Here is a 13,083-nt window from a genome sequence, read left to right as displayed (position 1 = left end):
TCCTGAATATGTCCACGCTATCACAGTTCAGCCAATGCATAAACATGTCATCCCAGCCTGTCTCCCCCTTTCTCTTACTGCTATCCTTTAGAGTTCTGTCTTTTGTTGCCCAGCTCAAACACTACCTCCTTTAAGAAATGTGCCCCAAGTATGCCCTCAGGATAAATCTCTCCTCCCATTCTCACAAGAGCACTTCATACCTTTATTGTAGCATGACGTATTCATTCATATACCTTCCATGCTGGGGGGGGGGGGGGGGTAAGAACCAGACCCTTTTTCTTTGAAAAATGTGTAGCATCCAGCACAGTGCTTTGTACACAGTAAAAATGTTCAACAAACATCTACTGAATAGAATTAAATCAAAGCACAACCTGTTAAGAAAATTAACAAATGATCTATTTGAAATAGAATCCTGATCATTTTGATCCTGTGAGGCATATTAAACATTGAAGTAAAATTCTTAGAAAAGTTACCAATGAATGGCAAATTAAGTTTATTTCCTTTACCCATTCAAGTGTGGTTTCACCACTTAACCAGCCTCTTTTCAGCTAATGGTAAGCAGTTATATGCAAAATATACTTCAGAGAATCATTTTATTCCTCTATATATGGGTTATGTGATATTAGTGAGCGATACTATATTCAGGTACAGTGATATGGCCCATAGAGGACATGTTCCAAGGAAGGCATTTAAGGATGACACAGGAAGTATGCCCAGGCACAATCCATTCCAAACAAAAGTCTGCTCCCACCTGGATCAAACTATTCCAAAAGCTTTTCAAGTTATACATAATAATCTTAAAAGTAGGTCAGTTTTTCCATAGAATCTGAGAAACAAATACCAATTTGCTCTGTTATCAATGTCACCAGTACTCAAGCCTCCTATTCTCCTGACTTGATGACATTACCACATTAAAGGGGGTTCCCTAGACTCATATTATTTTAGAGTATATTGTTGCTTTACTTACTTACTTATTTAGTAATATGGCTTTTGGCCTGTTAGAGCACATCAGTATGGATTTTTAAAAAAATTTTTTCAGGCATCTGAAGAGCCTAGCCATAAAGGAAGCATTAGGAAGTTTAAGTACATTTTCTTAAACTAAAAGAAAATACTGCTAGTAGTGTTATATTTTATTCTAATGTCAAAAACAGTTCTATAAATTTTTTATAAACTCCTTTTGTAGAAAAATGCATAGATAAACATATATGCAAAGCTTTGAAAATAATGTTAGGGGGTTCCTGAATCTCCCCAAATCTAACCATGAGCTCCAGAATCCTTGCCCTAATAAATTAAGGTAATATTCATTACCATCACCATAAAATTGTGCCATTTTATATTTAAATAAAACTGTCAGATCTTCTGGGGTGCCTGGGTGGGTGGCTCAGTCGTAAAGCATCTGCTTCAGCTCAGGTCATAATCCCAGGGTCCTGGGATCGAGCCCCGCATCGGGCTCCCTGCTCCGCAGGAAGCATGCTTCTCCCTCTCCCACTCCCCCTGCTTGTGTTCCCTCTCTCACTGTGTCTCTCTCTGTCAAATAAATAAATAAATAATCTTTAAAATAAATAAATAAATAAATAAATAAAACGGTCAGATCTTCTTAAAACATTCAGAACTGCAATAAAATTAATTTGGAATCAAACAGTGTTATTTCTGTGCACTCTATACATATTTGGGGTGCCTGGGTGACTCAGTCAGTTAAGCAACCGACTTGATTTCAGCTCAGGTCATGATCTCAGGGTCCTGAGATTGAGCCTGAGTTGAGCCCTAGTCGGTCTCCCCACTCCATTGGGGATGGAGCCTGCTTAAGAGTCTCTCTTTCCCTCTCACTCTGCCCCTCCCTCCCACTGCTCACTCTCTCTCAAAAAAAATTTTTGTACATATTTAATATAATTTAAAGAAAATCCTCCTTTAGAATACATGTGCTCCCCAGGTATGTACTAACAGTTGTGTATTTGTTATCTTGTGAAAGAAAAAATTGTCATAATTATTTTATGAGGTTTATGCAGTCTTTGTTTCTTGAATTTTCACTACAGGACAGGATGTTTATATTTCTAAGATGATTTTTTAGGACAGTGTTCCCTATTCACATTAAACTGCTAATCCATGGACTGGGGTGCCTGGATGGTGCAGTTGGTTGAGCCACTGACTCTTGGTTTGGGCTCCACTCATTATCTTGGGATCTTGAGATTGAGCCCCCTGTCGTGCTCCTCGCTTAGCACGGAGTCTGCTTAGGACTCTCTCTCCCTCTCCTCTGTCCCTTCCCCACTCCCCTCTCTCTCTAAAATAAATAAATAAATCTTAAAAAAACAAACAAACAAACAAACAAAAACCCTGCTAACCACATGGACTATATGTTGAAGGAATACTGAATCTAAAAGATGAAGAAGATAAAAATAGAACTGAAAGTAGAAGAAAAAGACTGGTATTTCAAAAGAGAGAAGGGCATGGAGGAAAACACAAGTGACAGAGAGGAAGTAGGAGAAATTAAGAAACTTTTTTTTAGAGTTAAGTTTAACACACACACAGTTTAGCATCAAATAAGCCAGTATTGGACGAACAATTCCCAAAATATTCTAAATCAAAACTTTTTTCTTTTTGGGGATGCCTGGGTGGCTCAGTTGGTTAAGCGTCTGCCTTCGGCTCAGGTCATGATCCCAGGGTCCTGGGATAGAGCCCTGTGGGGCAGGGAGCCTACTTCTCCCTCTCCCTCTGCCTGCCGCTCCCCCTGCTTGTGCTCTCTGTCAAATAAATAAAATCTTAAAAACAAAACTTTTTTCTTTTTTTTTTTTTTTAAAGATTCCATTTATGGGGCACCTGGGTGGCTCAGTCGTTAAGCGTCTGCCTTCAGCTCAGGTCATGATCCCAGGGTTCTGAGATCGAGCCCCGCATCGGGCTCCATGCTCGGCAGGAAGCCTGCTTCTCCCTCTCCCACTCCCCCTGCTTGTGTTCCCTCTCTCACTGTCTCTCTCTCTGTCAAATAAATAAAATCTTTAAAAGTAAATAAATAAATAAATTCCATTTATTTATTTGACAGAGAGAGACAACACAAGCAGGGGGAGTGGGAGAGGGAGAAGCAGGCTTCCCCGTGGAGCGGGGAGCCCGATGCGGGGCTCGATCCCAGGACCCTGGGATCACGACCTGAGACGAAGGCAGACGCTTGACTGAGCCACCCAGGCACCCCGACTTTTTTCTTTTTAAATACAGCATCAAATTCATCTGTAAATATCCTTTATCTTTTAATGTCATTTTGAAAAATCTTGCACTGTATTTTTAAATTCTTTTTTTTTTTTTTTGAAGATTTTATTTATTTATTTGACAGAGAGAACTAGCACAAGCAGGGGGGAGCGGCAGGCAGAGGGAGAGGGAGAAGCAGGCTCCCCATGGATCAAGGGACCAGTGCCCAACTTGATCCCAAGACCCAGGATCATGACCTGAGCTGAAGGCAAACGCCTAACCGACAGAGCCACCAGGCACCCCTTGAATTCTTATTTTTGAGAACTACTAAATTTAACTTGGAAAAACCAAAATATTAAATATTAATGACATCCAAATTGCAAATAAATTTATTAGTAAATACAAATGGAAGTGAAGAAATTTAGCTCCAAAAATTGGAAAACTATAAGGATATCATATTTAAAGAAGAAAAGAAAATTGCTTATCCTCACAAAATATGCTGGAATTCACATAGACATTTTAATAAATTATATCTAAAATTATATTCAAAGATTAAAATCTGCTGGGGGTTTTTTCTTCTAATTACAAACAATTTTTGAATGATATATTTTGCTTCCTAAAATTTCCTATATTCTAACATATAAAAAATATATTTTAGCTTATAATTGCCCCAGGAGTGGAAGAGGCTGCACTGATAATTCGGCAAATTGCTGATCACAATTTAATGACCTCGAAGAGAGAACCTCATGAATGGTTGGATAAATCCTGGCTTGAAGTTTCACCATCTAAGGTCCATTTCCTAAATATGTAAATTAGGTATTTGCAAAGCAAATATAAATACATGTGTTTGAATTCTCTTTTTGGTAGCATTTTTTTGTCCTATAATGTTTGCATGAGCATATATAGCAGTAACTATAATGTACAATATTTATTTAGATCATTTTCCAGAATCATGGGTATTTTTCAACTTCACAGAAGTATTTTAATGAGATCTTTTATAATGAACTTGCAAATCAAGTGTATTAGGTGATATAAGACTTCAGTGCCTAACATTTTCAAAACATGTTTTTCTAGTTCCTAAATTTAAACATTTAAGAGTAGTAAATATGAGAATAGCAAAATTCCATCATTTCATTTTGTCAGGAATTCAGTTACATAATTGAAACTGAAAGTAGAGTTGTAACATATTTGTAAGATTGCACAGTTAATTTTTAGAAATTCCTTTTGTTTAAGCATAAATCTTTCCAAGTTCTCATACCAACCTAGTATCTCTGTTACCTTTATTTTTTTAACATATTCAAATCATGAAAACATAAAAAAAGAATAATGAAGCTAACATGGAATGATCTTTCAGATATATTACATGAAAAATGAAGTTGCAGCATAGAGCTTGTGTACTACCACTTGTGTAAAACAAGGGGAAATTAATATTTATATGTGTTTGTAAATGAATAAAGCATCTCTAGAAGGATACCAAGAAATGATAACATTAGTTATCTCCAGAGAGGAGAACTGGGATAATGGGGTGAGGATGAGAGTTTTTACTGCACACCTTTTAGTACCTTTTGAATTTTGAACCATGTGACTATTTTACCTATTTAAAAAATAAAATTATAAAGCAAATAAATTAAAATATTAATGTATTCATATACATTCATCAAACATTCATATATTCACATATATTAAATCACAGAATTTTTATATGCCTAAACAGAACATGGGTATAATTCATTATGGGATGTATGTATGTCTGTGCAGTTTCCGTCTTACCAAGGCATGTCTAATCTACTCACATATCTGTCATTTGATAAAATCAAAGAGGGTGCAAAAAGCCAGCGTAACCCAGAAAGAAAAGGAAATACAGTAATAGTAAAACATGGCTGCTGTATTTCTAGACTTTTATGAGATCTCTCTGAAAACACACATTTTTAGACCAACAAGGTCAGTTCTGTTCGATAGAAGTTCTTCCTATACTCTTCACAGCAAGGCTTTTCTGAAAGTATCATAAACATGGTTTCTCATAAACATGGTTCATCTTAATGAAATAGTAATAGTAGTATAAGGGAGAGCTAAAGAAATCTCGAGTTATAAAAGTCCCCTAAAACGTTTCTCATTAGAAAATCTGCCATAGGTAAAACAATTGTCATTCGAAGGAGGCGAACTGTAACAAAAATTTTTGGATGAGTGATTAAAATGAATGAACTTTAAGATTTTTCTCACTTCTGCATAACTGCCAAAGAAGTTCCTTTCCCTACTAACCATACTTTTTTCTAGGCATCTCAAATTGAGTGATAGATACAATGACAAAAATTTTAATCTGCTAGATTGAGCAGAATAAAATGGATCATTTTCAAAGGACCAGTGGCTGATTATTCCTTTAAACTCTTTTCTAGGAAGAAATGTACTTACTTGACTTTCCATGTATTAACCCATTGGTGGCTCAGCTCATGTTAAACAAAGGACCTTCACTGCACTGGATATTATTAGCAACTCTGTGTCAACTTCAGGAGCTTTTACCTGAAGTTCCAGAAAAAGTGTTAAAGGTTAGTTTTTTGAACTCCATAGTCTTATATGAGTTTATTTCCTTTCCATTTGAGTACTGATTTTTACCATAACAGTTTTCAAAATGAAGGTATCCAAGTTTAATTGTTTTGGACTTTGTGTAGCAAAGAAATAATTTACTTGAACTAAATTTCACATAGAACTCTCATTGGATGTCAATCACATTATACATTTTAAAGCTATCTTGTATAGATAATTCAGTACAGTCAGTTTATCACACTTCAAATTATTTTGAAATGTTATTGTGCCCACAAGTATGTGATCACACACTCTATTCATATGTGCTTACAATCCTGATGCCCTTCCTTATAGTAATAAAGAAAACTTTAGCCTTATTGGTAAAAATTTTACATTTTTATCAAGCAGATGGTATTCATGTATAACTTGTGTAACTAAAAATTCTATTACAAGTGATTAGAAAATGGATTTTATAATAAGTTTTTCTTTTAATAGAGCCTAATTATGTTATGTTTCTTATGACATGGATCACTATAATACCCTACTTATTTATATCTTGCTTTCTTTACATATAGATAAGCATTGTTATTTATATTTACTTGACTGATGTTTATATTGTATTTGTTTATATTACTTGACTGATGTTTATATTGTATTTGTATTATATTAATTAATTTTTAAAATTTTTTAGCATTTTTGTAGCATCACTTCCTTATTCAAGATTAGTTCTTCTTCCATAACAAATTCACCTCCAAGTCCATTACCTCAGGAAAATGGGAATCAGACTAGTACCTTTACCTCCCAGAATTCAGCTTCTGGCTCTTCAAACTCTGTCTTTCAAGAACATAATGAATATTACCACTATTCAGATATAGGAGAGACAGTGCACAGAGATACAAACAGCATTTCAAACTATAACTCTTCCCTTACGGAACTAAGAGAAATGCCATGCATTTTACCACCTGTGACTTCTTACAATCAGGCCAGCTACTGGAAGGACTCCAGTTGTAACCCTAACACAGTGCACAATCCTTTCCTGGTTAATACAGAATCAAGGAATGTGGCTGGTAACTCCTTTCGAAACCAAAATGATTCAGAGTCAGATGTCTTTTATTTGGATCTAACACAAATGAACTGTGAAAACATATCACCAGTTGACACTCAGAAGAGAGTTGCCCCTAATTTTATAAATTACCAGAAAAAGGGAACACATGATGCAAAAGGACCTATAAATAAAGAAGTGTCTGCCCCTAGCTTTTCACTAGAAGGCTCCCAATCTCCTCTTCCCTGGAACTTTAAGAAAAATGTATGGGAACAACAGAATCACTCATTCAACTTAGAATATGGTGTACAGCAGACTACATGTGACAAATGGTACTCTCAGAAAGATAATTTATTCACTAATCAGCAAAAATGTCTATCAGATGAGTTAGAAGGCTTCATATGTGAAAGTTCAAATGCTGGGACTAAAAAGACTTTCTGGAAAGAATTACCATCTGTCCCCAGTTTGGATTTATTCTGTGCTTCTGATCCTAATGTAAATAAAAAAGAATTCAGCAGTCTTTATTTCCACCAAAGAGCTGGAAAATGTTTAGGACAGAAAAGGCACTCTGAATCCTCATCTAACTCAGGAGACAAGAAATCATTACCAGGTAACACTATCTAACGTTAATAAAACTACTCACAGGTATAATTTTTTAAAGTTTATTTATTCTTTTAGCAATCTCTACACCCAGTGTGGGGCTCAAACTCGCGACCCCAAGATCAAGAGTCACATGCCCTTCCAACATGAGCCAGCCAGGCACCCCTTGCAGATGTAATTTTAAAAGATAGAACCATCTCTAAATTAAAAAAAAAAAAAGTTTGTTTTAATTACTGTACTTAAAGAATCTTCAATAACTTTGGAGTCAAAAAGAAAATCAAAATTGTAATTATAGACATCTAAGAAAATAAATGCAAACAAAGTATGTCAAATTCTTATAGCTTTAGATGAACTAAGCGTTCAACTTAAGAAGTTAAAAATAAAACCTCAGAACAAGTCTAAGTAAAGCTGAAGACTAAAATTAGCAAAGATTAAACAGAGAAATCAGCGAATTAGAAGAACTAGATTCTTCGTTGGGCAGGAATATTTAATGGGCTAACATTTATTAAGAGCTTATTATAGGCCAGGTGCCCTTTTAGGCCCTTTATGTGGATTATTGAATTCTGACAATACTATTAAATAGATATTACTATTAGCTCTACTTTACAATTGATGTTTCTGCACATTTAATCATATCAGTTTTTAAAAGGACAATTTTATTTTCTCTTTTCTGGTAATGATACCTCTTGTACCTTTATTTTCTACGTCATTTCTTATTACATTGGCTTGAACATCTAGAACAAAACATTAAGTTCTAATGGCCATACAAATGTAGCCTTACCATGATAGGGGGAAAAAATAATAAAAAGGGGAGAAGCTTAAGCTTCAAAGCTCCTTTTTTGCATAGGCCCTTTTGTGAGGCTTGAGAGGCTCCCAGAAAATCTTGTATTCTTTGTTTTGTTAAAAGAGAACCTCCCCAAATACCGTATGATCTCACCCATATGTGGAATTTAAGAAACAAAACAAATGAACAAAGAAAAAGAGAGACAAACCAAGAAACATACCCTTAACTATAGAGAACAAACTGATGGTCACCAGAGAGGAGGTGGGTGGGGGATGGGTGAAATGGGGGACGGGGATTAAAGAGTGCACTTGCCATGACGAGCACTGAGTAATATATAGATTTGTTGAATCACTATATTGTACACCTGAAACTAATATAACACTGTATGTTAAGTATACTGGGATTAAATAATAATAAATAAAAATAAAAAATAAAGAAAGAATAAAATAAAAGAGGACCTCCCAACCTGTACAGTTGACCCTTGAACAACACAGGTTTGAACTGCATGGGTCCACTTACACACAGAGTTTTTGATAAATACAATATGGTACTATAAATGTATTTTCTCTTATGATTTCTTAATAACATTTCTTTTTTCTAGCTTACTTCTTTATAAGAATACAGTATAGTACATATAACATACAAAATATGTGTTAATTGACTGTTTATGTTATCAGTAAGGCTTCCAGTCCACAGTAGGCTCTTAGTAGTTAAGTACTAGAGAAATCAAAAGTTATATATAGAATTTTGGGGTGCCTGGCTGGCTCACTCAGCATGTGACTCTTGATCTCAGGGTCATGAGTTTCAGCCCCATGTTGGATGCAGAGATTATGTTTAAAAAAAGTTATATATAGATTTTTGAGTAAGAGGAGAGAGTCGGCATCCCTAACACCCTCATTGTTCAAGGATCAACTGTATAAACCCCAGAACTCACAAAACTTGGATTTGGTCCTGCTTAATAGTCATAATTTGTTTTGTTCCTGATCTTAATGGGAAGTATTCTATCCCTAGTTTTGTAAGAACATTTGTGAGGAATAGATGCCAAATTTTATACACATTTTTTTGGGCGCCTATTGGGGAAAACCAAACATGTTTTCTCCATTGATCCATTGATGTCAAGGATTATATTAACAGGTTTACTAATATTAAATCATTCTTATTATTCCATAATAAACTTAATTGGCTTTTGAAGAGTGATTCTTTTAATTTGCTGTTGAATATGGTTACTAATATTTATTTATGATTTTCATATCTATATTCATAATGCAATTAATCTATTGTGTTCTTTACTTGTGCTCTGTCACATTTTGACATGAAGTTTATTCCAGCTTCATTAATGAACTGAATTAAAAATTCCATTTTTTTTCCATCTTGAACCAAATCAAGCATGTGAATTACTATATGTTCTTGAACATAGGGCATCCCAATATATAAGATAATCCTCCGAGAAGATCTCAGAAATTATTTCTAATAACTTTTAATATTTAAGCTTTTGGGGGTAGGGATGGAATAGTCAAATGTCTATTTACATTTTAATTAATTAAGTATAAATATATTTTTAAATCATAGATTGGATAATGTTCATTTAGAAATATTGCTTTTTTCTGCTTTCAAACTTCTTCCATAAAATAATTTTATTCAAACAGTTCACATGAATCTTTGATACTAGTATCATTATCACTATGGAAACTTTTGACTTTTTTACTGTGCTTTCCCAAAGCACATCCTTACCTTCATTGTTTAAGATGTAACACTTTTAGAATTCATATTAATACAGGCCTAGACAATTTATCCAAAGCCATTGGCATAATCTCAAGATAATTTTCCATTTGTCTTATAGATGTGTATTTGTGATCTCTATGATAAAAATTACCTACTATACTGCTTCTTAAATTTGCTTATAATGGCATCCAACTCTTATAATTATGAGATTATATTCCCAGGAATAATTACTAAAACATTTTTAAATACTTTAGCCTCCTTTTTCACTGATGTAATTAATTAACCTCTATAAGAATCCAAATCTAGGATATTTCAGGCTAATGTGTCATATATAATACAGTCATAGAAGGTGAGTCCATACATGATCACCACCTATCATATATCAGAGCTCAGGATAAATTCCACAACATTACAGATAGGAGGTAATGAGGGAAAACTTAAATGAAAGAGTCTTAAACCTAGGGAGATTTAATTATTTGTGCAAAGCATGAGCATACAAATATGTGTACATGACACTAATTAGTATTGAGCCATTAGGTAGAGGTGCATTTATGCTAAAAATGTAATTTTTATAGTCATTTTATCTCAGGTTATAAATTTTAACACTTTGTAGATAGATGAAGAGATAGGATGCACCAGAATAGCTGGAAAAAATAGCTATATTTTATTACTCTCAGAAATAAAATGGTTTTCCTTTTTCTTCTTTTAACAGATTTCATGTGCTCACAACTACCACAATTCAAAAAACGGCGTCTAGTGTATGAAAAAGTCCCTGGTAGAGTTGATGGACAAACTCGTCTGAGGTTTTTTTGAAAGAAAGGATAGTGTTCTGTGCCACATTCCTTTGTTTTTGATGAAAATCTAGTAACAAAATGATTTAGATTTGCTCATTCATTAAAGAAAATACATTGTTAGATGTTCTTGGTGCTTCCATATTAAATTTTCAAAATATATATTCTGCCCTATTGTTTGCATCTTTGTATGTAAAATATTCTAATTGGCGTAATTGTCGTAAGATCCAAATATCTTCCAGATTCACCTGAACATTGCAAGCCTTTTTTTTTTTTAAAGCAGTAGATACAATATATACATTTAGAGCAATAGCAGTATATATAGTATTGTGTGTGAGTATATGTATAAATATAAATGTATATATATGTTATTTAGTTGTCTTCTGAAGGGCTTACTGCTTCCCATCTTTCCTCCAGCAAGCCTTTTAAAATGAGCCTCCATCTCAGTCTGACCCTTTAAGTCAAGAAGTGAAGATCATCAGAGTAAACCCTCCATCACCAAGAAAGTTAAAATCTAGGCAAAGTTCAAGTTAGAGAACTTCTCATTTTTTTTCCTAAAGATTTTATTTATTTGAGAGAGAGAGAGCGCACAAAGGGAGAGGGAGAAGCCAACTCCTCGCTGATCAGAGAGCTGGATGTGAGACTTGATCCCAGGATCCTGAGATCATGACCTGAGCCTTAGCCGACTGAGCCACCCAGGCACCAGAGAGAGAACTTCCCATTTAAAGTGTTGCCTTCAGGGATGCCTGACTGGCTCGGTCGGAGGACTGTGCAACTCTTGATCCCGGGGTCATAAGTTTGAGCCCCACACTGGGTGTAGAGATTACTTAAATAAATAAATAAATACTTAAAAAAAATAAAGTGTTGCCTTCATAAATAAAAATTTAAAACTAAGAAAATATTTGCAGCCTACATAATAAAAAAAATTTACATTGATAGGAAGACAACCTAATAGAAGAGTGGACAAAATATATGAATAGATATTACACTGAAGAAATAAAAATAGCCAATAAACATTTGAAATTATATGTAGCTTCATTACTCATCAGGCAAATGCAAAGGAAAACAGATCACCTATCAGATCTGCAAAATTTTTGAAAATTAGTAATATTCAGTGTCGGCATATTGGAGAAAGAACACTTTCCTATACTGTTGGTACAACATTTTTGGAGGATAGTTTGTATATTTTTTAATGGATGATTGTAGGTTTCTAATTACTCTGGTATTTATATTCCATTGAGTACATTTTTTTAAAGATATAATAATTTTATTTTAAAATGTCAGAATTCCTAATAAAGTTATATTCTTTGCAACTATTCGGTTATTAACAAAACTTTTATATGTCATCTCTAAAATGGAGGTAATGGGTTTTTGACATTATTACAGGTGGTACACCAGCAAAAATGTTTGAAGACCACAGGCATACTCTTTCCTGGCTTCTGAAATTATCACCCTATTACTACCAAAATTGACCTCTGCCTTCTTAGATCCAAGAGACATGCAGACATCACCTTACTTGACCTCTCTTCAGCGTTTGATACTGTTAATTGTGTCCTTTTTGAAAGAGGCTTCACACCACCTCTTCCTTTCCTCCTCCTACTCTCCTCTTGCTATTATACTTTTATTTATAGGATGTTTGGTTTTGCTTGGGTATGTGGGGGTGGAGACTTTAAAGAGAAACTATTTCTGGACATCTAATTGGAATTTCTGTTCTACTTTTTTTTTTTTTTTTAAGATTTTATTTATTTGACAGAGAGACACAGCGAGAGAGGGAACACAAGCAGGGGGAGTGGGAGAGGGAGAAGCAGGCTTCCTGCTGAGCAAGGAGCCCAATGCAGGGCTCGATCCCAGGACCCCGGGATCATGACCTGAGCCGAAGGCAGATGCTCAACGATGAGCCACCCAGGCGCCCTGTTCTACTTTCTTAAAATTTTGTCAGGATAGCTTCTAAACTAAGGTGAGGCTAAGGCTTCTCAGCTTGCAGATCTCCTTTATCCTGCCTTTAATCAGCTTCCAGAGGAGAGGAGTTTCTTTATAGGCCATCAACTACAGCAAGCCTTGAGGCTAGGCTATTAACACTCATGTCCCTGCTTCCTCACCAAATGGAGTGGAAGTATGAGTCCTCCTGTGGGCATTCCTTAATGGCGCTTGCTGTTTAAGGACACATTCTGCCTGAGCGTGGAACAGCCTCTGTCAGAGGTATTGGGAAGCAAGTCTTGTTTTAGGAGTCTGGGAACAATGGATAAAGTAAGTGAGCTCTGCTTTAGTAGAGCACTCCCTGGAAGCCATTGTCACATGTCAGGTCGGGCTGATCATAGAAGCCCCGAAGGGTCTGGTTGGGCCCTTGTTAGGGGACCAAACGTGCCAGTCCGGCCTCCAAGATCCTCTTCCAAACACCCCATCACAAGGAATTGTTTGGAACAGCCCCAACTTCTCAGGTTGGCTCTTGG

The 13,083-nt window shown here is 35.3% G+C and overlaps 1 protein-coding gene across 1 annotated transcript in view; it reads left to right on the top strand.

The window, feature by feature from the left end:
* SHOC1 (shortage in chiasmata 1) overlaps window positions 1-10,709 on the top strand; it is an 85,585-nt gene extending 74,876 nt beyond the window's left edge. The window contains exons 24-27 of the mRNA XM_032418531.1: window positions 3,833-3,964; window positions 5,568-5,717; window positions 6,386-7,346; window positions 10,555-10,709. Coding sequence (XP_032274422.1) covers window positions 3,833-3,964; window positions 5,568-5,717; window positions 6,386-7,346; window positions 10,555-10,655 — 1,344 coding nt within the window. The 3' untranslated portion in view covers window positions 10,656-10,709. The remainder of the gene's footprint in view (window positions 1-3,832; window positions 3,965-5,567; window positions 5,718-6,385; window positions 7,347-10,554) is intronic.
* The last annotated feature ends 2,374 nt before the right edge of the window (window positions 10,710-13,083 follow it).

This window comes from Phoca vitulina, unplaced genomic scaffold, assembly GCF_004348235.1.
Source record: "Phoca vitulina isolate PV1807 unplaced genomic scaffold, GSC_HSeal_1.0 scaffold21, whole genome shotgun sequence".
NCBI classification, from domain to species: Eukaryota; Metazoa; Chordata; class Mammalia; order Carnivora; family Phocidae; genus Phoca; species Phoca vitulina.
The sequence above is the reverse complement of the archived record's forward strand: the minus strand, read 5'-3'. Positions and strand labels throughout refer to the sequence as shown.